Source organism: Bufo bufo, chromosome 10 (genome assembly GCF_905171765.1).
Source record: "Bufo bufo chromosome 10, aBufBuf1.1, whole genome shotgun sequence".
NCBI classification, from domain to species: domain Eukaryota; kingdom Metazoa; phylum Chordata; class Amphibia; order Anura; family Bufonidae; genus Bufo; species Bufo bufo.
The window spans coordinates 668,548-694,255 of NC_053398.1; the positions used below are offsets into that span (position 1 = coordinate 668,548).

The 25,708-nt window shown below is 54.6% G+C and overlaps 1 protein-coding gene and 2 non-coding genes across 3 annotated transcripts; all 3 read left to right on the plus strand.

The window, feature by feature from the left end:
• Positions 1-3,627: 3,627 nt before the first annotated feature.
• Positions 3,628-25,018, plus strand: IPO7 (importin 7). Its single transcript, XM_040410591.1, has 25 exons — positions 3,628-3,837; positions 7,935-8,016; positions 8,237-8,390; positions 9,061-9,219; positions 9,297-9,453; positions 9,536-9,625; positions 9,705-9,799; positions 9,897-9,981; positions 10,278-10,412; positions 10,498-10,597; positions 10,856-10,932; positions 15,605-15,721; positions 16,682-16,771; positions 16,846-17,011; positions 17,707-17,867; positions 19,789-19,917; positions 20,312-20,378; positions 20,453-20,578; positions 21,941-22,038; positions 22,190-22,285; positions 22,381-22,601; positions 22,676-22,881; positions 22,964-23,167; positions 23,263-23,379; positions 23,973-25,018. Exons 1-25 carry the CDS (start codon positions 3,754-3,756, stop codon positions 24,068-24,070), a joined length of 3,114 nt encoding a protein of 1,037 aa, XP_040266525.1. The 5' UTR covers positions 3,628-3,753; the 3' UTR covers positions 24,071-25,018.
• On the plus strand, positions 10,052-10,230 carry LOC120981272. The gene has a single exon (XR_005774684.1). It is a non-coding gene; the product is annotated as a small nucleolar RNA SNORA23 (small nucleolar RNA).
• LOC120981271 lies at positions 19,539-19,719 on the plus strand. The gene has a single exon (XR_005774683.1). It is a non-coding gene; the product is annotated as a small nucleolar RNA SNORA23 (small nucleolar RNA).
• Positions 25,019-25,708: the final 690 nt, after the last annotated feature.

Here is a 25,708-nt window from a genome sequence, read left to right on the forward strand (position 1 = left end):
TCAGAAGACTTAAAGGTAGGCAGACCATGTCATAGAGCAGCAGGAGATGCCAGCAGAATGCTGGGGTGTATAGGGAGAGGCATTACCAGTAGACAGAGCACTAGTGAGACCTCATCTGGAGTATTGTGCTCAGTACTGGAGGCCATATCTCCAGAAGGATACTGATACTTTGGAGAGAGTTCAGAGAAGAGCTACTAAACTGGTCCATGGATTGCAGGATAAAACTTACCAGGAAAGATTAAAGGACCTTAACATGTAGAGCTTGGAAGAAAGACGAGACAGAGGGGATATGAGAGAAACTGCTAAATACATACACTGCGTGCAGAATTATTAGGCAAATGAGTATTTTGACCACATCATCCTCTTTATGCATGTTGTCTTACTCCAAGCTGTATAGGCTCGAAAGCCTACTACCAATTAAGCATATTAGGTGATGTGCATCTCTGTAATGAGAAGGGGTGTGGTCTAATGACATCAACACCCTATATTAGGTGTGCATAATTATTAGGCAACTTCCTTTCCTTTGGCAAAATGGGTCAAGAGAAGGACTTGACAGGCTCAGAAAAGTCAAAAATAGTGAGATATCTTGCAGAGGGTTGCAGCACTCTTAAAATTGCAAAGCTTCTGAAGCGTGATCATCAAGCAATCAAGCGTTTCATTCAAAATAGTCAACAGGGTCGCAAGAAGCGTGTGGAAAAACCAAGGCGCAAAATAACTGCCCATGAACTGAGAAAAGTCAAGCGTGCAGCTGCCAAGATGCCACTTGCCACCAGTTTGGCCATATTTCAGAGCTGCAACATCACTGGAGTGCCCAAAAGCACAAGGTGTGCAATACTCAGAGACACGGCCAAGGTAAGAAAGGCTGAAAGACGACCACCACTGAACAAGACACACAAGCTGAAACGTCAAGACTGGGCCAAGAAATAGCTCAAGACTGATTTTTCTAAGGTTTTATGGACTGATGAAATGAGAGTGAGTCTTGATGGGCCAGATGGATGGGCCCGTGGCTGGATTGGTAAAGGGCAGAGAGCTCCAGTCCGACTCAGACGCCAGCAAGGTGGAGGTGGAGTACTGGTTTGGGCTGGTATCCTCAAAGATGAGCTTGTGGGGCGAAAGGCTGAAAGACGACCACCACTGAACAAGACACACAAGCTGAAACGTCAAGACTGGGCCAAGAAATATCTCAAGACTGATTTTTCTAAGGTTTTATGGACTGATGAAATGAGAGTGAGTCTTGATGGGCCAGATGGATGGGCCCGTGGCTGGATTGGTAAAGGGCAGAGAGCTCCAGTCCGACTCAGACGCCAGCAGGGTGGAGGTGGAGTACTGGTTTGGGCTGGTATCATCAAAGATGAGCTTGTGGGGCCTTTTCGGGTTGAGGATGGAGTCAAGCTCAACTCCCAGTCCTACTGCCAGTTTCTGGAAGACACCTTCTTCAAGCAGTGGTACAGGAAGAAGTCTGCATCCTTCAAGAAAAACATGATTTTCATGCAGGACAATGCTCCATCACACGCGTCCAAGTACTCCACAGCGTGGCTTGCAAGAAAGGGTATAAAAGAAGAAAATCTAATGACATGGCCTCCTTGTTCACCTGATCTGAATCCCATTGAGAACCTGTGGTCCATCATCAAATGTGAGATTTACAAGGAGGGAAAACAGTACACCTCTCTGACCAGTGTCTGGGAGGCTGTGGTTGCTGCTGCACGCAATGTTGATGGTGAACAGATCAAAACACTGACAGAATCCATGGATGGCAGGCTTTTGAGTGTCCTTGCAAAGAAAGGTGGCTATATTGGTCACTGATTTGTTTTTGTTTTGTTTTTGAATGTCAGAAATGTATATTTGTGAATGTTGAGATGTTATATTGGTTTTACTGGTAAAAATAAATAATTGAAATGGGTATATATTTGTTTTTTGTTAAGTTGCCTAATAATTATGCACAGTAATAGTCACCTGCACACACAGATATCCCCCTAAAATAGCTAAAACTAAAAACAAACTAAAAACTACTTCCAAAAATATTCAGCTTTGATATTAATGAGTTTTTTGGGTTCATTGAGGACATGGTTGTTGTTCAATAATAAAATTAATCCTCAAAAATACAACTTGCCTAATAATTCTGCACTCCATGTAAAGGGAATCAACAAGGGAAAAGAGGAGAGAAGATTTACAAGAAGAAAAACTGCTACAAGAGGACATAGGGTTAGATTAGAGGGGCAAAGGGTTAACAGTAATATCAGGAAGTATTACTGTACTGAGAGAGTAGTAGATGCATGGAATAGCCTTCCTGCAGAAGTGGTAGCTACAAATACAGTGGAGGAGGTTAAGCATGCATGGGATAGGCATAAGGCTATCCTTCATATAAGATAGGGCCGGGGGCTATCCATAGTACTCAGTATATTGGGCAGACTAGATGGGCCACATGGCTCTTATCCGCCGACACATTCTAGGCTTCTATTTCCAAATCCACGTGACAGGTTGATTTCGCACAGAACACCGTGTGCCGTCCGGATTTGTACTTCGGATTTGTGGTCCTGCAGAAAAGATAGGACATCTCCTATCGCCCGCAACTGCAGACAAGAACAGGCATTTCTACCCTAGGGCCGGCGGTGTTCTGCTAAATTCGGAATGTGGTTTGCGGATCTGCAATTTGGGGGCGGCAGAACATATCCGGTGGTGCGAATGGAGCCTGTTTTTCCCACTCATGAGCCCTTCCACGGGACGGTATCCGGGGTGGCATCATGGACGCCCATCGCCAGAGCTCGCTCACCCGGATCGTAGCGCTGAGGCTCCATGACGGATCGGTTCTCTGCGTCGTTTGCTGTGACACCAGTTTGATCAGGGTCCTACGTGTCGTCCTCAGCGACGGCGGATGATATGACGGGTGGTGGTGAGATGGCGCCACAATCGCTGCAGCAGATACAAGATATTTATAGTCAGTGACTAAAGATATCTGAGGTGGTAGAAGACGGCGCCGCACGTTCCGGAGCGTTCACCTTACGTCCCTGCGAGTATTACCCGGAGCCACGTCTTCGGCCACCACGCGTGGCAGCCACAGCTCCCCGTCTTAGGGCTTATGCACACGAGCGTGGGTCCGCAATATACGGGGACCAGCCTCGAACGGTCCGCAAAACGCTAGATACGGAGCGGCGGCGCTACGAAGTGCTTCCGTGGGACCTTGGCTCGTATCGCAGATCACGGACCAACGGTTCCGCAAACAGCGAATGCTCAGCCGGGACCGCTAATTGCCTGCAGCACGGAGGACGCGCTCGTCTGCACTGGGCTGCTAGTCGTCTTCCCTCTATGGCTAGCATTCTATTCATGAACCGAGAAGCTCAGGATGAGCAGTCACAGAGGAAGCTGTGGCCCGGTATTATCTCCTCATTTACACACTAGAGGCTCCGTGTACTGCAGTAGTCACCCAGGGACTCCCCTCAGCCTGCTGCACTACAACTCCCAGCATTTGGGACCTGTAACCTGCTGGGGCCGCCGCTCCTCACTGTGTCTTTCTGGCAGACATTTTGTGACGCTCAGAACGCCTCCACCCGTTACCAGCAGAGACTACAAGTCCCATGAGGCAGCGCGGTGAGGGCCGGAAGTGACGTTGTCCGACGCTTCGGGGGGGGCGGATCCATCCGGGGCCTTGGCGCTCTCCTTCCTTTCGCGCCGGGCGCTGAGCTGTGTGGCGGCTCCATGTGCGCAGCTCGTCTCTAGCCCCGGACTGTGACAGGGAAGCGGCGCGTCTCCGGCACCATGGACCCCAGCATTCTGATCGAGGCCCTGCGGGGCACCATGGACCCGGCCCTGAGGGAGGCGGCCGAGCGGCAGCTCAACGAGGTGAGAGCCGGGGCCCGCTCCAGGGTGGCAGCTCCTGTCTACTCCGTGTCACGTCCGTAGTTTCCCCCCGGTTCAGACATTTCCTTCTAAAAAATGAAGAGAAATAACAATAAAAAACAAAAAAAATCCTCTTAAAGGGACAGACTGGAATATAAATAAAGTTGTAATAATTTAAGATCTGAACAATTAATACATTTTATTAGGATTTCCCAGACATTTTCTGCGCTGTCATTACCGTGTGTCCGTAGTGATGTCATCGCCGCGAATACCGGTGGACATGTGACTTTATGTAAATATGGACGCTCCACCGCGGAAAACAGCGGGAGCAAGAATCCGAGAAAATGTCTTAATCCGGGAGAATGTGTTTTTTTTATAAATAGTTGAATATTAACTGTTTATACGGAGTCCACGCTCACGCGGGCGTTCTGGTCTCCGTTTCTGAGATCCGTTTAGGGGTCAGCGTCCAAAACGGATCAGTTCTGCCCTGATGCGTTCTGGATGTAGAAGGATCCGCTCAGAATGCGTCCGTTTGCCTCCGATCCGCTCTTGAGACGGACACCAAACGCTGCCTGCAGCCAAACTGGCGCAATAGAAAACGGATCCGTCCTGGCGCACAAAGTCAATGGGGATGGATCCGACTTGGCTAGATTACAGATAAAACGGATCTGTTCAGAACGGATGCAGGCGGTTGGATTATTGTTACGGATCCACCCAAAACGCAAGTGTGAAAGTAGTTAAATTTTAGTTCTCATTTTCAAGATCTCTGCTTACTGTCAATGAATTGAGCCACTCCTTTATATCTAGAGGTTGTGAGCCCTTCCTGACCTAACGCTTTGCGCTGCTGAGGGTTTGTTACAGTTTCCTGTCTGTACAACCTTTTGTGAACGGTCAGGACTCCGGACTGATAATCTTACCTGCACTGACACATTGTACCAGAATGTCAGGGTGTGTTCCGCCCACAGAACATTGTCTAAACGTTGTAACAAACCTTCAGCTGTGAGAGACTTAAAGGGATTCTGTCATCAAGAGTTCCGATAAGGAGCCGTTCATATCCACACTGGTCTTACCCCCACCTGTGCCCAGCGCCGCCCGCTGCTAATTGTGCACTCCGCTCATTGCCCATGGTGCGCCCCTAAATCCACTGGTCAGTCCTGGCAGCAGCCTCAGCGAACGAAGCGCGCATGCACCAGCTGTCTGCGCACTTTGCCCGCGGGAGCTGACTAGTGGATTTAGGGGCGCACCATGGGCAATGAGCGGAGTGCACAATTAGCAGCGGGCGACGCTGGGCACAGGTGGGGGTAAGACTAGTGTGTTCTCTATTAGATAATGGAGACGGAGGATATGAACGGCTTCTTATCGGGAATCTTGATGACAGGTTCCCTTTAAAGGGGTTCTCTGACCTCAGTAACCGGGCGCTTCCTAATGTACAGCGATTCTCCATGTCGCCTCCTTCTGGCTGGATTCATTTTTCCATCACATTATACACGGCTCGTTTCCATGGTAACGGCCATCCTGCAACCCAGCAGCGGTGGTCGCACTTACCCACTGTAGTAAAAAGCGTGGCCTCTCGGCTGCCAAGTACCACGGGAGCTCACACAGGGCTGTGCTTTTATCTATAGCGTGCAAGCACGACCACCACTGCTGGGTTTCAGGGTGGTCGTAACCATGGAAATGAGTAGGAATGAGCGAATTGACTTCGGATGGCCCCGGTCTGTCTACTCTGCAGACGTTCACTTCTGTCTTATTTACAGTAGTGATTGCATCGGGAGTCCCACGAGTCTCAGCTGCGGAGGATGAGGGTTCTCTCCGGGTCCGGTGAGCGGGGGGCGGCGCTGCTCTCCGGGTCTGGTGAGCGGGGGGGGGGGCGGCGCTGCTCTCCGGGTCTGGTGAGCGGGGGGGCGGCGCTGCTCTCCGGGTCTGGTGAGCGGGGGGGCGGCGCTGCTCTCCGGGTCTGGTGAGCGGGGGGGCGGCGCTGCTCTCCGGGTCTGGTGAGCGGGGGGGCGGCGCTGCTCTCCGGGTCTGGTGAGCGGGGGGCGGCGCTGCTCTCCGGGTCCGGTGAGCGGGGGGGCGGCGCTGCTCTCCGGGTCCGGTGAGCGGGGGGGGCGGCGCTGCTCTCCGGGTCCGGTGAGCGGGGGGGGGCGGCGCTGCTCTCCGGGTATGGTGAGCGGGGGCCGGCGCTGCTCTCCGGGTCCGGTGAGCGGGGGGCGGCGCTGCTCTCCGGGTCTGGTGAGCGGGGGGGCGGCGCTGCTCTCCGGTGAGCGGTCCACGACGTATAACTGGCTCATTAAGAGTACCATTGAAAAAGTTGTTACTGTGATGATCCGGGGAGGGCCTTCCTTTAAAGGGGTCTTCCTGCCATGTGTAGTGTAATCACAAGCACTCCGAGACGCTGGGCGGTGTAGTGACCAGGAAGCCGCCTCTTCTAACAGCTGGTCAGTGGGGGCCCCGGGTGTCGGACCCCTGCCGGTCAGATGTTGGCAGGGTTAAGATTCAGTCTCTGCATAGTACTACAGCTCATTGTCCGCAGCTGCTGGGAGTGGTAGTGAGGATGTTGGGGAGCGTGTTCTGACCGCTGAGGCCTTGTTGTGATGGGTCAGAAGACCTGCAGGGGTTTGAGGAAGCTTTGGGCCGTCCGGTGGCGGTCACACCCCAGGAGAGGTGACGGGGGAGCCCTGTAGTTCAGGGTGTTGCGGTTCTGCAGCTCCATCCCCCTCCCCGGCTGCCGGCTCCTCGTTCTCTCCACTTCCTGTTCTGTGCGGTGACTCACAGCAGCTGACGCGGCCCCCGGGCTCCTCCCCTCTCTGGGGCCCTTCTGCTTCTCGTCATGCAGTGACATTCCGACACGCCGTTCTCTGGGCCTTTGTGAATAAAGTTTGTTGAAGAGAGCGCGATGCATCTGTCCTGCCTGCTCGCTGCATGGCGGGTGCTAGTCTCCCCAGAGTCGCCCCCAAACGGAGCTCTTCTCCCTGAGCGGATCAGACCTTGCGGTCGCGCACCATCAGGTTCCCCTTGCATCGTCACGCAGCATAGAACAGATTAAATTCACTGACAGCAAGCAGAAATCTCCTAATATGGTGAGGAATGGAAACACAGGCCTTCTAGATCCTGGGGGCCCCATATGTCACCATTCATATTCCTGTTTAGGGTCCATTCACATGTCCGTAATTTGGGTCCGCGTTCGTTCCGCAATTTGCGGACCCATTCACTTTCAATGGGGCTTGAACGGATCCACATCCGCATTTTCGGGATCCGCAATTCCGTTCCTGAAGAAAATAGAACATGTCCCCTATTCTTGTCCGCCGACCAGAAAAGGCATTTTCTATTATATTGTCTGTGATGTGCGGTCCGTGTCTTGCGGATCCGCTAAACACTTAGACGTGTGAATGGACCCTTAATCGGATAGTCGTGCTCATCCTGAGCCTCCGGGTCCATGAACTGACGTGGGCACAGCAGTCAGAGACTGGTAGGGTCTTTCAGGGTCCGTGGAAAGCTGGGTGGCGGCTGATGAAGCAGAGCCGGGCCTGTCGGATGTGCAACGTTCAGCGCATTCTCTGCAGTCTGTACCTCCGCTCCCTGTGGCCGTGTGACCCCAGGTGACGCTGATCCCCCTCCCCCGCGCCGGCCGCTTATCATGACAGGACTGAAAGTCTGCTGGGAGAGGGACGGTCCAGTCCTATGTAGATAAACTGTTCATACACCTGGTGTCAATGTCTGACAATTACAGGAGCTCTGCTTGCTGTCAGTAGATGGAAACCCGTTTCTCCAAAGATTGAAACCCAGAGACTTAGTCCTTCACACACAGCTGAGGCTTTGCTACAGTTGCATCCAGAAAATGTGATGGTCCCTTTAAGAGTTTGCATGCAGGTGTCCCCTTCACCCAATTCCCTTTGGCGCCTGCAGACGCGAGGGACGATCGGGCGCCGTTCAGGGTCTTACTTTCTGTATCACTTCATCGTTTTCAAGAACTCTGTTTGCTGTCAATAAATAGAAAGCCAATCTTTACATCCAGAAGCAGCCAACCTGTCCTGCGCACAGCTGAGGGTTTGTTACAGTGTATCAGTCTTTCATTCCTGCTTGTTTTCTTTTTCCCCCTCCAGTCCCACAAGTCTGTGAACTTCGTGTCCACCCTGCTGCAGATCACCATGTCCGAGCAGCTGGAGCTGCCAGTGCGGCAAGCAGGTGAGTGCCGCCCCGGGCGAGGATTAGAATCTGCAGGATACGCGGTGTCCGTGCAGCTGCTCGCCGCCTCTAAAGCCGATCCGTAATTTAAGGGAGCGGCTCAGACGGAACCTTCCTCGAGTCGTCCTGGGAAAGCTGGGTGTCGCAATCCTGCTAGTTCATCCACCCAGCTTTCCCAGGAGCTGATATCACAGGTTGTCATTCCCCCTCCTCCCTGCAGGTGTCATATACCTGAAGAATATGATCACTCAGTATTGGCCGGATCGCGAAGTGACCCCCGGAGAAGTGCCCACTCACACGATCCCCGAGGAGGATCGCCACTGCATCCGAGAGAATATTGTGGAGGCCATCATCCAGTCCCCAGAGCTGATCAGGTGAGGTCCTCGTCTGCAGCACTCTTAAAGGGCCAGGCACCTCCTTGTTGTATCATGGGAAGTTCTGCAAGTTTCTAATGAACTTCCTATCATTTCCTCATCATTCCTCTGCTTGCAGTCAGTGAAAGACATCTCGTCTCCAAAAGCTGAAAATATATCCTGACCTACTCCTGTCCACGCAGCAGTTCACTCTTGGCTGTACTGATACATTGTAACAAACGCATCAGCTGGACTAGGTCAAATGGGTTTCCAGTCTCTGAACATAAACATTTAAAGGGGTATCCTCTGGATAGATCATCAGCATCTGACCGGCGGGGGTCCGCCCCCTGGGACCCCCGCCAGTCTGATGCTCATCAGTTTAAACAAACTGCAGAACCCCTTTAATGTTCCCAGCAAGCGGACATCTTGGGAATGGTCGGGAGTGAAAGTGCATCAGCGAGGTGCAGAACTCTTCACTTTTACTGTTTTATCAGTGATTCTCTCGCCATTTAAGATGTTTGCTGTCACTGAATGAAAATGCGGTTTTGTGTTCGGACACACTTCTCCGTGCGCACGCGGTGCTGGTTCTCACTGTAATAAAGCGCAGGGTTTGGCCGTTTCTCTTGTGACGTCCATGCAGTTTACGCGCGGCTGGTACGTAATGCTTTTGTGTGTGCGATCCCCGCTGCAGGGTCCAGCTCACCACCTGCATCCATCACATCATCAAACACGACTACCCGAACCGCTGGACCGCCGTCGTGGAGAAGATCGGCTTCTATCTGCAGTCGGATAACAGCGCCTGCTGGCTGGGGATCCTGCTCTGCCTCTACCAGCTGGTGAAAAACTACGAGTAAGTGCCGTCCATTCACACCCAGATAGCAGTGGTCTTCCCCTCCATTATATTTCCATGTTCTGTTCCCTCCGCAGATATAAGAAACCGGAGGAGAGGAGTCCGCTCATTGCCGCTATGCAACACTTCCTGCCCATGCTGAAGGAGCGCTTCATCCGTCTGCTTCCTGACCCCTCCGAGCAGTCGGTCCTGATCCAGAAACAGATCTTTAAGATTTTCTACGCCCTGGTCCAGGTGAGCGGTGGGCGCTGTCGTCACGGCTGCCGCCTGTACAGTACCGGGCTCTGCTGACTCCGCCATCTTGTGCATCCTGCAGTATACGTTGCCGCTGGAGTTGATTAATCAGCCGAACCTGACTGAATGGATAGAGATCCTGAAGACTGTGGTGGATCGGGACGTTCCTGCCGTGAGTATCCCTGGATCTGGGGTCACCCTGGTTGATGGCTGCTCTGCCATATTGTCCATCATGGTCCCTTCTCCTGCAGGAGACCCTCCAGGTTGATGAGGATGACCGGCCTGAGCTGCCATGGTGGAAGTGTAAGAAGTGGGCGCTGCACATCTTGGCCCGGCTGTTTGAGAGGTACCCGGCGCCCTGGGATTTGGATTGGGGGGGGGGGGGGGGGGGGGAATAGAATATTCTACGACTGACAGTAAAACGTTTGTTCCTCGCGTTTAAGGTACGGGAGTCCGGGCAACGTGTCCAAGGAGTACAATGAATTTGCTGAAGTGTTTCTGAAGGCCTTTGCAGTTGGCGCTCAGCAGGTTCGTGCAGTGGGGACAATGGGATTGAACACAGCATAAAGCAGTACCTACCTGCTGGTATATGGCGGCTGCAGGGCTGTGTGCACAGTGTCCGTCTGTGTCTGGTAGAGCAGTTTTGCTGGCGTCCTGCCGGCGGCTGCTCCACTACCTATTCCTGCGGCCCGAGATAATGATGAGATCATAGTACTGGTCTAGTGACGTCTCCTGGACGCTCTCCCCGCTGGCCAGCCTCCAAACTCTCAGACACGCTCCATAGAAGGGTGGGGTTGGCAGCTCATGTCCTCTTCTTGGTTTAGGTTCTGCTGAAGGTTCTCTACCAGTACAAGGAGAAGCAATACCTGGCGCCCCGAGTCCTGCAGCAGACGCTCAACTATCTCAACCAGGGGGTGTCCCATGCTCTGACGTGGAAGAACTTGAAGCCGCACATCCAGGTGAGTGTCCACGTTGTACCCCCTGGTCGTCCTCTGCTGTGCGTGGCCCTTGTGGCTGACCACCTTCTTCTCTCCGTGGCCTCAGGGCATCATTCAGGACGTCATCTTCCCTCTGATGTGCTACACGGACTCTGATGAAGAGCTATGGCAGGAGGACCCCTATGAATACATCCGCATGAAATTTGGTAAGATAATTAAACGAGGCGAGTCTGTGGCTGAATCGGAAGTCGTCAGCTGGACTCGGAGAGACTGCGGAGGCTGAACCTCCTCGCGTGGGCTTCAGCTGTCGCCTAAAGACCCTCTAAAACACACAATTGCAGCAGCAACCTGCGGGCGTGAAGATATATGCAAACGCGAGTAGCCTATCAGCGGGTGTCGTGTCGGCACAGCTTCTGGTTACCTTAGAGGAATTCGCTTGTCTGACATCTTCTCTCTCCTCCTAGACGTGTTTGAGGACTTTATCTCCCCCACGACTGCGGCCCAGACCCTGCTCTTCACGTCCTGCAGTAAGAGGAAGGAGGTACGGCCGGGGACCGCTCATTCTTCACCTTGTTCAAGGACTCTGCTTGCTGTCAGGGAAAGAATCCTGTCCACACAGCTGATTGTGTCTAGATAATCCTCTGAACTAAACTGCCCGGACTCCAGACAAATACATTTTACCTGCGCAGATACATTGTACCAAAATACAGGGCAGAAGTGAGATTGTGCTGCTGTTTAGCTCATAGTAATGTCTAGACTTGTACATTGTAACGAGCCAGTCAGCTGTGAGCAGGTCTAGGCCGGGGTGGGACTTGTACATTGTAACGAGCCAGTCAGCTGTGAGCAGGACTGGGCCGGGGTGGGACTTGTACATTGTAACGAGCCAGTCAGCTGTGAGCAGGACTAGGCCGGGGTGGGACTTGTACATTGTAACGAGCCAGTCAGCTGTAAGCAGGACTAGGCTGGGGTGGGACTTGTACATTGTAACGAGCCAGTCAGCTGTGAGCAGGTCTAGGCCGGTGTGGGACTTGTACATTGTAACGAGCCAGTCAGCTGTGAGCAGGTCTAGGCCGGTGTGGGACTTGTACATTGTAACGAGCCAGTCAGCTGTGAGCAGGTCTAGGCCGGTGTGGGACTTGTACATTGTAACGAGCCAGTCAGCTGTGAGCAGGACTGGGCCGGGGTGGGACTTGTACATTGTAACGAGCCAGTCAGCTGTGAGCAGGACTGGGGTGGGCCTTCTACATTGTAACGAGCCAGTCAGCTGTGAGCAGGTCTAGGCCGGGGTGGGACTTGTACATTGTAACGAGCCAGTCAGCTGTGAGCAGGACTAGGCCGGGGTGGGACTTGTACATTGTAACGAGCCAGTCAGCTGTGAGCAGGTCTAGGCCGGTGTGGGACTTGTACATTGTAACGAGCCAGTCAGCTGTGAGCAGGTCTAGGCCGGTGTGGGACTTGTACATTGTAACGAGCCAGTCAGCTGTGAGCAGGTCTAGGCCGGTGTGGGACTTGTACATTGTAACGAGCCAGTCAGCTGTGAGCAGGTCTAGGCCGGTGTGGGACTTGTACATTGTAACGAGCCAGTCAGCTGTGAGCAGGACTGGGCCGGGGTGGGACTTGTACATTGTAACGAGCCAGTCAGCTGTGAGCAGGACTGGGGTGGGCCTTCTACATTGTAACGAGCCAGTCAGCTGTGAGCAGGTCTAGGCCGGGGTGGGACTTGTACATTGTAACGAGCCAGTCAGCTGTGAGCAGGTCTAGGCTGGGGTGGGCCTTCTACATTGTAACGAGCCAGTCAGCTGTGAGCAGGACTAGGCCGGGGTGGGACTTGTACATTGTAACGAGCCAGTCAGCTGTGAGCAGGTCTAGGCCGGTGTGGGACTTGTACATTGTAACGAGCCAGTCAGCTGTGAGCAGGACTGGGCCGGGGTGGGACTTGTACATTGTAACGAGCCAGTCAGCTGTGAGCAGGACTAGGCCGGGGTGGGACTTGTACATTGTAACGAGCCAGTCAGCTGTGAGCAGGTCTAGGCTGGGGTGGCACTTGTACATTGTAACGAGCCAGTCAGCTGTGAGCAGGACTAGGCCGGGGTGGGACTTGTACATTGTAACGAGCCAGTCAGCTGTGTGCAGGACTAAGCCGGGGTGGGACTTGTACATTGTAACGAGCCAGTCAGCTGTGAGCAGGACTAGGCCGGGGTGGGACTTGTACATTGTAACGAGCCAGTCAGCTGTGAGCAGGTCTAGGCTGGGGTGGGCCTTCTACATTGTAACGAGCCAGTCAGCTGTGAGCAGGACTAGGCCGGTGTGGGACTTGTACATTGTAACGAGCCAGTCAGCTGTGAGCAGGACTAGGCCGGGGTGGGACTTCTACATTGTAACGAGCCAGTCAGCTGTGAGCAGGACTGGGCCGGGGTGGGACTTGTACATTGTAACGAGCCAGTCAGCTGTGAGCAGGACTAGGCCGGGGTGGGACTTGTACATTGTAACGAGCCAGTCAGCTGTGAGCAGGTCTAGGCTGGGGTGGGCCTTCTACATTGTAACGAGCCAGTCAGCTGTGAGCAGGACTAGGCCGGTGTGGGACTTGTACATTGTAACGAGCCAGTCAGCTGTGAGCAGGTCTAGGCTGGGGTGGGCCTTCTACATTGTAACGAGCCAGTCAGCTGTGAGCAGGTCTAGGCCGGGGTGGGACTTGTACATTGTAACGAGCCAGTCAGCTGTGAGCAGGTCTAGGCTGGGGTGGGCCTTCTACATTGTAACGAGCCAGTCAGCTGTGAGCAGGACTAGGCCGGGGTGGGACTTGTACATTGTAACGAGCCAGTCAGCTGTGAGCAGGTCTAGGCCGGTGTGGGACTTGTACATTGTAACGAGCCAGTCAGCTGTGAGCAGGACTGGGCCGGGGTGGGACTTGTACATTGTAACGAGCCAGTCAGCTGTGAGCAGGACTGGGCCGGGGTGGGACTTGTACATTGTAACGAGCCAGTCAGCTGTGAGCAGGACTAGGCCGGGGTGGGACTTGTACATTGTAACGAGCCAGTCAGCTGTGAGCAGGTCTAGGCTGGGGTGGGCCTTCTACATTGTAACGAGCCAGTCAGCTGTGAGCAGGACTAGGCCGGTGTGGGACTTGTACATTGTAACGAGCCAGTCAGCTGTGAGCAGGTCTAGGCTGGGGTGGGCCTTCTACATTGTAACGAGCCAGTCAGCTGTGAGCAGGACTAGGCCGGGGTGGGACTTGTACATTGTAACGAGCCAGTCAGCTGTGAGCAGGACTAGGCCGGGGTGGGACTTGTACATTGTAACGAGCCAGTCAGCTGTGAGCAGGACTAGGCTGGGGTGGGCCTTGTACATTGTAACGAGCCAGTCAGCTGTGAGCAGGACTAGGCCGGGGTGGGACTTGTACATTGTAACGAGCCAGTCAGCTGTGAGCAGGTCTAGGCCGGGGTGGGACTTGTACATTGTAACGAGCCAGTCAGCTGTGAGCAGGACTAGGCCGGGGTGGGACTTGTACATTGTAACGAGCCAGTCAGCTGTGAGCAGGACTAGGCCGGGGTGGCACTTGTACATTGTAACGAGCCAGTCAGCTGTGAGCAGGACTAGGCCGGGGTGGCACTTGTACATTGTAACGAGCCAGTCAGCTGTGAGCAGGACTAGGCCGGGGTGGCACTTGTACATTGTAACGAGCCAGTCAGCTGTGAGCAGGACTAGGCTGGGGTGGCACTTGTACATTGTAACGAGCCAGTCAGCTGTGAGCAGGACTAGGCCGGGGTGGGACTTGTACATTGTAACGAGCCAGTCAGCTGTGAGCAGGACTAGGCCGGGGTGGCACTTGTACATTGTAACGAGCCAGTCAGCTGTGAGCAGGTCTAGGCTGGGGTGGGCCTTCTACATTGTAACGAGCCAGTCAGCTGTGAGCAGGACTAGGCCGGTGTGGGACTTGTACATTGTAACGAGCCAGTCAGCTGTGAGCAGGACTGGGCCGGGGTGGGACTTGTACATTGTAACGAGCCAGTCAGCTGTGAGCAGGACTAGGCCGGGGTGGGACTTGTACATTGTAACGAGCCAGTCAGCTGTGAGCAGGACTAGGCCGGGGTGGGACTTGTACATTGTAACGAGCCAGTCAGCTGTGAGCAGGACTAGGCCGGGGTGGCACTTGTACATTGTAACGAGCCAGTCAGCTGTGAGCAGGTCTAGGCTGGGGTGGGCCTTCTACATTGTAACGAGCCAGTCAGCTGTGAGCAGGACTAGGCCGGTGTGGGACTTGTACATTGTAACGAGCCAGTCAGCTGTGAGCAGGACTAGGCTGGGGTGGGACTTGTACATTGTAACGAGCCAGTCAGCTGTGAGCCGGACTAGGCCGGGGTGGGACTTGTACATTGTAACGAGCCAGTCAGCTGTGAGCAGGACTGGGCCGGGGTGGGACTTGTACATTGTAACGAGCCAGTCAGCTGTGAGCAGGACTAGGCCGGGGTGGGACTTGTACATTGTAACGAGCCAGTCAGCTGTGAGCAGGACTAGGCCGGGGTGGGACTTGTACATTGTAACGAGCCAGTCAGCTGTGAGCAGGACTAGGCCGGGGTGGCACTTGTACATTGTAACGAGCCAGTCAGCTGTGAGCAGGACTAGGCCGGGGTGGGACTTGTACATTGTAACGAGCCAGTCAGCTGTGAGCAGGACTAGGCCGGGGTGGCACTTGTACATTGTAACGAGCCAGTCAGCTGTGAGCAGGTCTAGGCCGGGGTGGGACTTGTACATTGTAACGAGCCAGTCAGCTGTGAGCCGGACTAGGCCGGGGTGGGACTTGTACATTGTAACGAGCCAGTCAGCTGTGAGCAGGACTAGGCCGGGGTGGCACTTGTACATTGTAACGAGCCAGTCAGCTGTGAGCAGGTCTAGGCCGGGGTGGGACTTGTACATTGTAACGAGCCAGTCAGCTGTGAGCCGGACTAGGCCGGGGTGGGACTTGTACATTGTAACGAGCCAGTCAGCTGTGAGCAGGACTAGGCCGGGGTGGCACTTGTACATTGTAACGAGCCAGTCAGCTGTGAGCAGGTCTAGGTTGAAGTACTTTTGTTTCAGCCTTTGAATGTAAACAAGTGTTTCTCTTTACTGACAGTGAGCAGAGATCTTGATAAGTGCAGACGCTCTGGTATGAGATGTTGGGGGTGATTGTCCTCTCCGTCATGGTGGGGTTCACATTACGCTCTTTCCTCCAGGTTTTGCAGAAGACGATGGGATATTGTTACCAGATTCTGACGGAGCCCGCAGCGGATCCCCGAAAGAAAGACGGCGCCCTCCATATGATCGGGTCCTTGGCAGAAATCCTACTGAAGGTACCTGCGCCGCCTCCTCCAGGGCGCGCCCGCTGTCGGTGGTCTGCCTTATATTCTGCGGGGGGGGTTCCTGAATCTGCAGTTCTTGTTGCGTCTGAGTCCTTGAATCTTAAAGGGGTTTTCTGGTATTTCTATGGCCTGTCCTGAGGATGTCAGCGGTTTGTGGCGGCCACTGGTGTGGACTGGAAGCAGAAGGTTCTGTCCACGTGCAGTGACCATTCTGGTGTGCCGCAGCGCACCAGGATTTACATGGCGCAGGTGGGGTGTCGGACCCCCATCGATCTGATATTGATTCAGAGGACGTCCTCAATATCCAAGTCCCAGAAGATCCTTTTAAAGGGGTCCTCTCACTTCAGTAAGTGGCAAGCCGTTCCTAATGTATTGGGATTCTTCGTATTGCCTACTTCGCTGGCTGGATTAATCTTACCGTCGCATTGCACGGCTCGTTTCCATGGTTACAGGACCACCCTGCAATCCATCAGCGGTGGTCGTGCTTGCACACTATAGGAAAAAGCATCAGCCTCTCTGGTGGCCGCGACCATGGCAGCGCACATAGCTTTTTCCTATATTGTGAAAGCACGACCACCACTGATGGATTGCAGGGTGGTCTGTAACCGTGGAAACGAGCCGTGTATAATGTGATGGAAAAACGAATCCAGCCAGTGACGGAGGCGACATGGAGAATCGCTGTACATTAGTAAGAGCCACTTACTGAAGAGAGAGGACCCCTTCAAGGTTGTGGACTGGAGCAATGCACACTGCCTCCGCCTGGTATAAATGGCGGTCATATACGTACCTCCCCAGGGCTCAGTATCATTAACGGGAGTCGCCTTGTACTGTTCCTTCAGAGCGGCACTCGCTGTTGTACAGGTAACTCTTCCCTGCAAGTTCTGGACAGTTGGGTCTAATATTCCGACGTCTTCAGCGTCCGTTTATTCTGGTCTTATTACTTTCTTGCAGAAAAAGATCTACAAGGATCAGATGGAGTTCATGCTGCAGAACCACGTGTTCCCCCTCTTCAGCAGCGAGCTGGGCTACATGAGGGCGAGGGTAAGTGGCTCTGTGGGGCAGCGTCTCCACCGTCAGTGCGGGGGCTCCTCTGACTGGTCGTCCTCCCTCCGCAGGCCTGCTGGGTGCTCCACTATTTCTGTGAAGTGAAGTTCAAGAATGACCAGAACCTGCAGACGGCTTTAGAGCTGACCAGACGGTGTCTCATCGATGACCGGGAGATGCCTGTGAAAGTGGAGGCCGCCATCGCCCTTCAGGTTCTCATCAGCAATCAGGAGAAAGGTGCGTCCTATCTGTGGCTCTAGTCTCTGCCCAGTGTGTAGGTAGGTACGCCGTAGGTGCCCCTAGTGGTGGCTGCAGGGAGACAGATGTAGAACGGCATGTGATGGCCTTTGATTCCTGCTGCAGATTTGCCGTCTGTCTGCATTCAATAGGGCTAAGCTGCTTATGGCTGGTTGCAGGCTAGCCGCAGAGATTCAGCAGGCTGGAAAAACATTGCTGCATGCATTATAGTGAATGGGGCTGGACGGAGACCTCAATCCTCTGGAGCTGTGAGGCTAGTCTGCAAATAGCTTGATGTTTCCGACAAGCACTGACTGCTTCATTTCCCACATCCGCTTCGTAGTGCGGAAGCATATTCATAAAATATAGCATATGGCCGACAGGAGCGGCGGGGAGCAGGCGAGGGGGGCATTAGGTCATAGACGCTGCTGGGCAGAACTATAAACCCAGAAGAATTCACCTTGGAAGTTGAGGCGCCGCTCTGATTTCTCAAGTGTATTTGTTGCGGTACTCGCATCAATGGGGCCGTCTCCTCATGGCTGCCGCGCTGCTCTATCCCTATCCACAGACTCCGCTACAGGTTTCCCATTGAAAAGGACGAGAGGCTGATAACCTGCAGACATTGACAGCCATGGATATCTGAGCGCCCCAAGCACTGCCCTGTGCAGCCTATATAATAAAGTCTTACTTTTCAGCCAAGGAGTATATCGCCCCCTTCATCAGGCCTGTGATGCAAGCCTTGCTGCACATCATCCGCGAGACTGAGAACGATGACCTCACCAATGTCATCCAGAAGATGATCTGCGAGTACAGCGAAGAGGTGACGCCCATAGCGGTGGAGATGACGCAGCACCTGGTGAGTCTGTTTATAGAACTGCTAAATGCTTATTATAGGGACTGACTAGCCAGTGGGCATCATGGCAGATACTCAGTGGATGTTACACAGGATCTGAAGTGTACATTTGGGTCTTGTAAAGCAGGACCGTCCCAGTGGCTGCAGGGCTGTGTGCACAGTGTCGGTCTGTGTCTAGTACCCGGTGGCTGCAGGGCTGTGTGCACAGTGTCGGTCTGTGTCTAGTACCCGGTGGCTGCAGGGCTGTGTGCACAGTGTCGGTCTGTGTCTAGTACCCGGTGGCTGCAGGGCTGTGTGCACAGTGTCGGTCTGTGTCTAGTACCCGGTGGCTGCAGGGCTGTGTGCACAGTGTCGGTCTGTGTCTAGTACCTGGTGGCTGCAGGGCTGTGTGCACAGTGTCGGTCTGTGTCTAGTACCCGGTGGCTGCAGGGCTGTGTGCACAGTGTCGGTCTGTGTCTAGTACCCGGTGGCTGCACGGCTGTGTGCACAGTGTCGGTCTGTGTCTAGTACCCGGTGGCTGCAGGGCTGTGTGCACAGTGTCGGTCTGTGTCTAGTACCCGGTGGCTGCAGGGCTGTGTGCACAGTGTCGGTCTGTGTCTAGTACCCGGTGGCTGCAGGGCTGTGTGCACAGTGTCGGTCTGTGTCTAGTACCCGGTGGCTGCAGGGCTGTGTGCACAGTGTCGGTCTGTGTCTAGTACCTGGTGGCTGCAGGGCTGTGTGCACAGTGTCGGTCTGTGTCTAGTACCCGGTGGCTGCAGGGCTGTGTGCACAGTGTCGGTCTGTGTCGAGTACCCGGTGGCTGCAGGGCTGTGTGCACAGTGTCGGTCTGTGTCTAGTACCCGGTGGCTGCAGGGCTGTGTGCACAGTGTCTAGTACCTGGTGGCTGCAGGGCTGTGTGCACAGTGTCGGTCTGTGTCTAGTACCCGGTGGCTGCAGGGCTGTGTGCACAGTGTCGGTCTGTGTCTAGTACCCGGTGGCTGCAGGGCTGTGTGCACAGTGTCGGTCTGTGTCTAGTACCCGGTGGCTGCAGGGCTGTGTGCACAGTGTCGGTCTGTGTCTAGTACCAGGTGGCTGCAGGGCTGTGTGCACAGTGTCGGTCTGTGTCTAGTACCCGGTGGCTGCAGGGCTGTGTGCACAGTGTCGGTCTGTGTCTAGTACCCGGTGGCTGCAGGGCTGTGTGCACAGTGTCGGTCTGTGTCTAGTACCCGGTGGCTGCAGGGCTGTGTGCACAGTGTCGGTCTGTGTCTAGTACCCGGTGGCTGCAGGGCTGTGTGCACAGTGTCGGTCTGTGTCTAGTACCCGGTGGCTGCAGGGCTGTGTGCACAGTGTCGGTCTGTGTCTAGTACCCGGTGGCTGCAGGGCTGTGTGCACAGTGTCGGTCTGTGTCTAGTACCCGGTGGCTGCAGGGCTGTGTGCACAGTGTCGGTCTGTGTCTAGTACCCGGTGGCTGCAGGGCTGTGTGCACAGTGTCGGTCTGTGTCTAGTACCCGGTGGCTGCAGGGCTGTGTGCACAGTGTCGGTCTGTGTCTAGTACCCGGTGGCTGCAGGGCTGTGTGCACAGTGTCTAATACCCGGTGGCTGCAGGGCTGTGTGCACAGTGTCGGTCTGTGTCTAGTACCCGGTGGCTGCAGGGCTGTGTGCACAGTGTCGGTCTGTGTCTAGTACCCGGTGGCTGCAGGGCTGTGTGCACAGTGTCGGTCTGTGTCTAGTAAAGCAGCTTGTTGGCGTCCTGCTGGCTGGCTGCTGCACTCACACGAATCCTGCGGCCCGAGATAATAAGGAGTTCATAGTACTGGTCTAGTGACGTCTTCTGGACGCTCCCACCACTGGCCAGCCTCCAAAGTCTCTGACAAGGCATGATGGTGATCGGATCGACCCTTTTAATAATAAAGGTGAGACTGGAATTCTTGTGCTCGTTTTCTAGGCAATGACTTTCAATCAAGTCATTCAGACGGGTCCCGATGAAGAGGGCAGCGATGATAAGGCCGTTACAGCCATGGGAATCCTCAACACGATCGACACCCTTCTCAGCGTTGTGGAGGATCATAAAGAGGTGGGCAGCACAAGTAGTCAGTGACCCTCGGGCCGCCCGATCTGTGCCTGCATCATTCAGTAGCATCCGTTCTTTTTTAGGGTCTGTCACTTTAAAGGGTTATTCCCTTCTCAACCATTTATGCCATATCCTCAGGAAGTACCTGTCTGAGGCAGGACCTGCGCCCATCTCTAGAGCCGGTGGGACTACAGGCACAGCGAGCAGCATGGTTCTACATCTCACACGCTATCGTCTGCTTCTGTAGTCCTGGCCTCGGGCTGGCGGAGGCGAGGTGGGAATAGCCCTTTTAGGGCTGGAATCACGGATGTAGCCTTTTTACCTCCAGCTGGATCAAACGGCCTTCGGAGACGTCTTGGGTGTGTTGGCGACTGAACGGTTTTGTGTTTTTCCTCAGATCACTCAGCAGCTGGAAGGGATCTGCCTCCAGGTCATCGGCACCGTTCTGCAGCAGCACGTTCTAGGTAGGCCGCAGCTCTGGGGAATGTTGGGGTTAGGGTTCGGGATCTGAAAAATGACTCCATCTTTGTGCATCTAGAGTTTTATGAAGAGATCTTCTCCCTGGCGCACAGTCTCACCTGCCAGCAGGTGTCGGCTCAGATGTGGCAGCTCCTTCCACTGGTGTTTGAGGTCTTTCAGCAGGACGGATTTGACTACTTCACGGGTTAGTCTGACGCAGATTTCTCCCTCCTGCTCCAGGATCCATCTGCTCGGGGGCGGTGTTCACAGGTGGGGGGGGGGGGGGGGGGTTTTCACAGGGGGGGGGGGGGCGGTGTTCACAGGGGGGGGGGGGGCGGTGTTCACAGGGGGGGGGGGGGCGGTGTTCACAGGGGGGGGGGGGGGGGGGGCGGTGTTCACAGGGGGGGGGGGGGGGGCGGTGTTCACAGGTGGGGGGGGGGGGCGGCGGTGTTCACAGGTGGGGGGGGGGGGGGGGTGTTCACAGGGGGGGGGGGGGGGGGGGGTCACAGGGGGGGGGGGGCGGTGTTCACAGGGGGGGGGGGGGGGGGGGTGTTCACAGGGGGGGGGGGGGGGCGGTGTTCACAGGTGGGGGGGCGCGGCGGTGTTCACAGGTGGGGGGGGGGGCGGTGTTCACATTTGGGGCGGTGTTCACATTTGGGGCGGTGTTCACAGGTGGGGGGGGGCGGTGTTCACAGGTGGGGGGGCGCGGCGGTGTTCACAGGTGGGGGGGGGGCGGTGTTCACATTTGGGGCGGTGTTCACATTTGGGGCGGTGTTCACAGGTGGGGGGGGGGTGGTGTTCACAGGGGGGGGGGCGGGCGGCGGTGTTCACAGGTGGGGGGGGGGGCGGCGGTGTTCACAGGGGGGGGGCGGGCGGCGGTGTTCACAGGTGGGGGGGGGGCGGCGGTGTTCACAGGTGGGGGGGGGGCGGCGGTGTTCACAGGTGGGGGGGGGGCGGCGGTGTTCACAGGTGGGGGGGGGGGCGGCGGTGTTCACAGGTGGGGGGGGGGGCGGCGGTGTTCACAGGGGGGGGGGGGGGGCGGGGTTCACAGGGGGGGGGCGCGGCGGTGTTCACAGGTGGGGGGGGGCGCGGCGGTGTTCACAGGTGGGGGGGGGGCGGTGTTCACAGGTGGGGGGGGGGCGGTGTTCACAGGTGGGGGGGGGGGCGGTGTTCACAGGTGGGGGGGGGGCGGTGTTCACAGGTGGGGGGGGGGGGGCGGTGTTCACAGGTGGGGGGGGGGGGCGGTGTTCACAGGGGGGGGGGCGGTGTTCACAGGTGGGGGGGGGGGGCGGTGTTCACAGGGGGGGGGGGCGGTGTTCACAGGTGGGGGGGGGGCGGTGTTCACAGGTGGGGGGGGGGGCGGTGTTCACAGGTGGGGGGGGGGCGGTGTTCACAGGTGGGGGGGGGGGGGCGGTGTTCACAGGGGGGGGGGCCTTTTTTCTTTGGCTTTGCTGTCGGGGTAACTTCAAACTTAAGGAGCTCATTTGTCCTGCACTTTCCCTTCATAATGGGTTTAATTAATAATTAAAGATGAAGTGTGTGTAACGGTCTTGTGTATCCCGACCAGATATGATGCCTCTGCTGCATAACTATGTGACTGTGGACACGGACACCCTCCTGTCAGACACCAAGTACCTGGAGATGATCTACAGTATGTGTAAAAAGGTGGGTGCACACTATGGCGGTGGTCCACGGCCCCAGTAATGACCCCTGGATGCGCGGGTGTGACTGCAGCTCCATATATCGGAAGAAACGCCTCCGACGTCAGGGATTACATGATGTGGTCCTGGTGTAACGTGGATATTCTTCCTGACAGGTGCTGACGGGTGTGGCTGGGGAAGACGCTGAATGTCACGCAGCTAAGCTGCTAGAAGTTGTCATCTTACAGTGTAAGGGACGTGGGATTGACCAGGTGAGGTTTGAGGGCTGATGCATCTCGGCAGGTGGCCGCCCGTTTCTCCTGGTTATTGGTCGTCAGCTTTTGCCCGCTCTGTTCCCCTTGTGCAGTGCATCCCGTTATTTGTTGAAGCCGCTCTGGAGAGGTTGACCCGGGAAGTGAAGACGAGTGAGCTGAGAACCATGTGCCTCCAGGTGGCCATAGCTGCTTTGTACTACAGTCCTCCCCTCCTTCTCAACACCTTGGAAAACCTGCGCTTCCCCAACACCGTGGAGCCCGTCACAAACCACTTCATCAAGCAGTGGCTGAACGATGTGGACTGTTTCCTGGGGTGAGTGTCTTCGGCTCTGGGGGTCCGCCGCCCTGGTAATACAAGCACTGACACGAGCCGTTCTCCCCGTGCAGGTTACATGATCGGAAGATCTGCGTCCTGGGACTGTGTGCCATTATAGAACTGGAGCAGCGGCCCCAAGTCCTGGCCGAGATCTCCGCACAAATTCTGCCCGCCTTCATCCTCTTATTTAATGGTCTGAAGAGAGCTTATGCCTGCCATGCAGAGCAAGAAAACGACAGTGACGATGAGGAGGATGGCGAGGAGGAAGACGAAGCTGGTAAGAAATGCCAACTCCTGACAGGATTTTGCGTTGGTGATTTTTGATTTTGGGGTTGTAGCTTCTTTTTACCTGCTTCCAGAACTTGGTAGTGATGAGGATGACATAGATGAAGACGGCCAGGAATACCTGGAGATGTTGGCTAAGCAAGCGGGAGAGGATGGGGATGATGAGGATTGGGAGGAAGATGATGCAGAGGAAACGGCACTTGAGGGTTATACCACGCTGATCGATGATGAAGACAACCCTGTAGATGAATATCAGATATTTAAAGCTATATTTCAAAGTAAGTACCAGTCGGTGACCCCCCCCCCGGGCCGTGTCCTGCATTTCACGGGTCCGGACGGGCGGGGGCTAATCGCTGTGATCGCCTTGTTTCAGAGCTGCAGGGTCTGGACCCGGCCTGGTATCAGGCTCTCACACAAGGACTAAATGAAGAGCAAGGAAAGCAGTTACAGGACATCGCCACGCTGGCAGATCAGAGGCGGGCGGCTCATGGTAAGGGAACCGCCTAATGGTGGGCGCTGCTCCTCGGAACACTAATGTCACCACGTTATAATCGCGCTTTAACTATTTCACAGCACGTGAACCCTCAAGTCCTTGGGGCTGGTAACATCCGTTTTTTATAAATGCTTGTCGTATTTCGGGATGTTTTTGCAGATGAGTCATTTCTACTGATGGGAGTGAGAACAAACGCGCACACGGTTTTTTCCATAAATAAATTGTGTGAGTAGGAGCTGATTCACACGACTGAGGCCGGTCTGGGAAACATGAACTAGTGACTTATGACTTCAGATTGCGGGTCTGTCGCACTGACCCCGTCACGTATACAATAGATGCCGTCAGTCTGGGGGATGCAGCCCACCATGGTCGTGTGAATCGGCCCTAAATGTATTGAACTGAATAAAGCGTTCTATGTGCACCACGTCTATACTGTTCTATGTAGTATAGACAGTACACTGTCCATGCTTTACACTGCAGGTGTGCCTTTTCTACAGCCCCTGTGTAATCGGAGGCGGTTAGTACACGGCTCGCTCCGGCACTGGATGAGATTGTGTCACGCAGATTCTTACCATTTCTTCTCTCTCCAGAATCCAAAATGATTGAGAAACACGGAGGATACAAGTTCAATGCTCCAGTTGTGCCAAGTTCCTTCCATTTTGGCGGCCCGGCCCCAGGCATGAATTGAGCTGTCACTTCCTTTTCCTGCTGACGTGTGACTGATTGTAGTGAGAAGCTTGTGTTCCTCCGATAGTGGATCCAGAAGTGGCTCTAGGATTCTGGAGAGTGTGAGAGCGGATCATGCGGCCCTGGGACGGCAAACACACGGGGGTTTCCTTTATATTCTTTTTTATTTTTATTTTTTGAGCTCTGCTTCCAAACTGAGGAGATCTGGCGCCCACGGGGGACATGTCATCGTGGCAGCTTTTTTTTTTTTCTTCTTCTCCTGTGGGAGGGGGTAGAAATCTTCACGATCTGGTGGAAAACGCGGGACTATTTAAAATCTTTCACGACTCACAAGGGCCAATTTTACTTCACCCGTTTTAGTGTCTTTAGCCTAAACACATTTGTTGCCTCAGATCAATGTTCATTCTTTTTATTGTAGAATAAAATGGCGGCCAATGATTTGTAGCCGAATAGGACAGACCCGGCCGCTCCTGATGCAGAATGTTGAACACTTGTAGCACTACACCAATTATGAAATACGGACATGAACAGCACTTTTATACCTGACCTTCCCGCCCCGTGAAATAAAAAAGAATTTGGCAGCTGATTTTTCAGTTTCTGCGTTAGAAGGGATGTGCGGGGCCGGCGGCGGCGGCGTCCACTTCGCTGCAGGTTGTTCTGGCGGCTCCGAGTCGCTCCCTGGAGGTAACTTGAATTAGAAGGGGTTGGTAAGACATTGCTGCTGCCGTCAGCGACACCCTCTGTCCTTTTTGTTCTTTTCTTCCATTTCTCTTAAACCTCTAAGATGTTTGATTCAATTTGGACTCGAAGCGGTCACGTAAGCGGAGACAGACGGCCTTCATCTTCTGACGCATGTTATAATTGGACACGAATCTCTACTCTCAAAGAGTTTGAAGTGTGTGGCTGAAACATCTGTATATGCAATCTATTAAAAAGATACCAAGATGAATTCGGCTAATCCCTGCCTTGTGCTGATTTGTATCTGGGCCTGGCAACATCAGGGAGGTTCGGCAGACCTCATCCTGGCCGCACGTCTCCTCTCCCTTCTGCTGACATGTCGCTAATCGTTTCTGGAGCACCCATTCTTATCACTGTTGAGCCATTACTCTGTTATACCTCCTAGAAGCGTAGAGATGAATTGCCAGCCGTCTGCAGGAAGCTTTGGGTGGGCTTCCATGTTTAGGGTTTCTGATAAGTGTCCAGGACAGACACGACCTCGCTGCAGAGTACGGCCATGTGAGTGGCCTTCAGCTAATTGCCCTAATTAAGGCTAGGTTCACACTGTGTGAAATCCCCTAAGCAACGGTGAGGCGGGCTGCAGATATATTGTCCTCGCTGACACATTGTAACAAACCCTAGTTGATCAGAGGGGTTGTCCAAGATAATTCACGTCGTCAGCTTAAAGCAGTTCCGGCAGTAGAATATTGATGACCTATCCTCAGGATCCTTGGTGTCTGACAACTGGCGCTACAGCCTACTCGGCGCTGTACACATTCAAATAGCCGATCTGTTGGGAGTTGGGGCCCCACCACAGTGAAGAAGCAGGTGGAACTCTAACCAGCGACCCCTTGAAATGTGGCCTTTACTTCTCCACACCGACTCCAGCGTAGTCAGTGCGAGAAATACAATGGTGTCCTGC

Bases quoted from the DNA above. Each gene is read 5' to 3' on its own strand.
- IPO7 (XM_040410591.1), top strand. From the start codon at position 3,754: ATGGACCCCAGCATTCTGATCGAGGCCCTGCGGGGCACCATGGACCCG. The intron at 20,579-21,940 runs GTTAGTCTGACG...TATCCCGACCAG, and splicing joins CGGATTTGACTACTTCACGG to ATATGATGCCTCTGCTGCAT. The intron at 22,039-22,189 runs GTGGGTGCACAC...TCTTCCTGACAG, and splicing joins TCTACAGTATGTGTAAAAAG to GTGCTGACGGGTGTGGCTGG.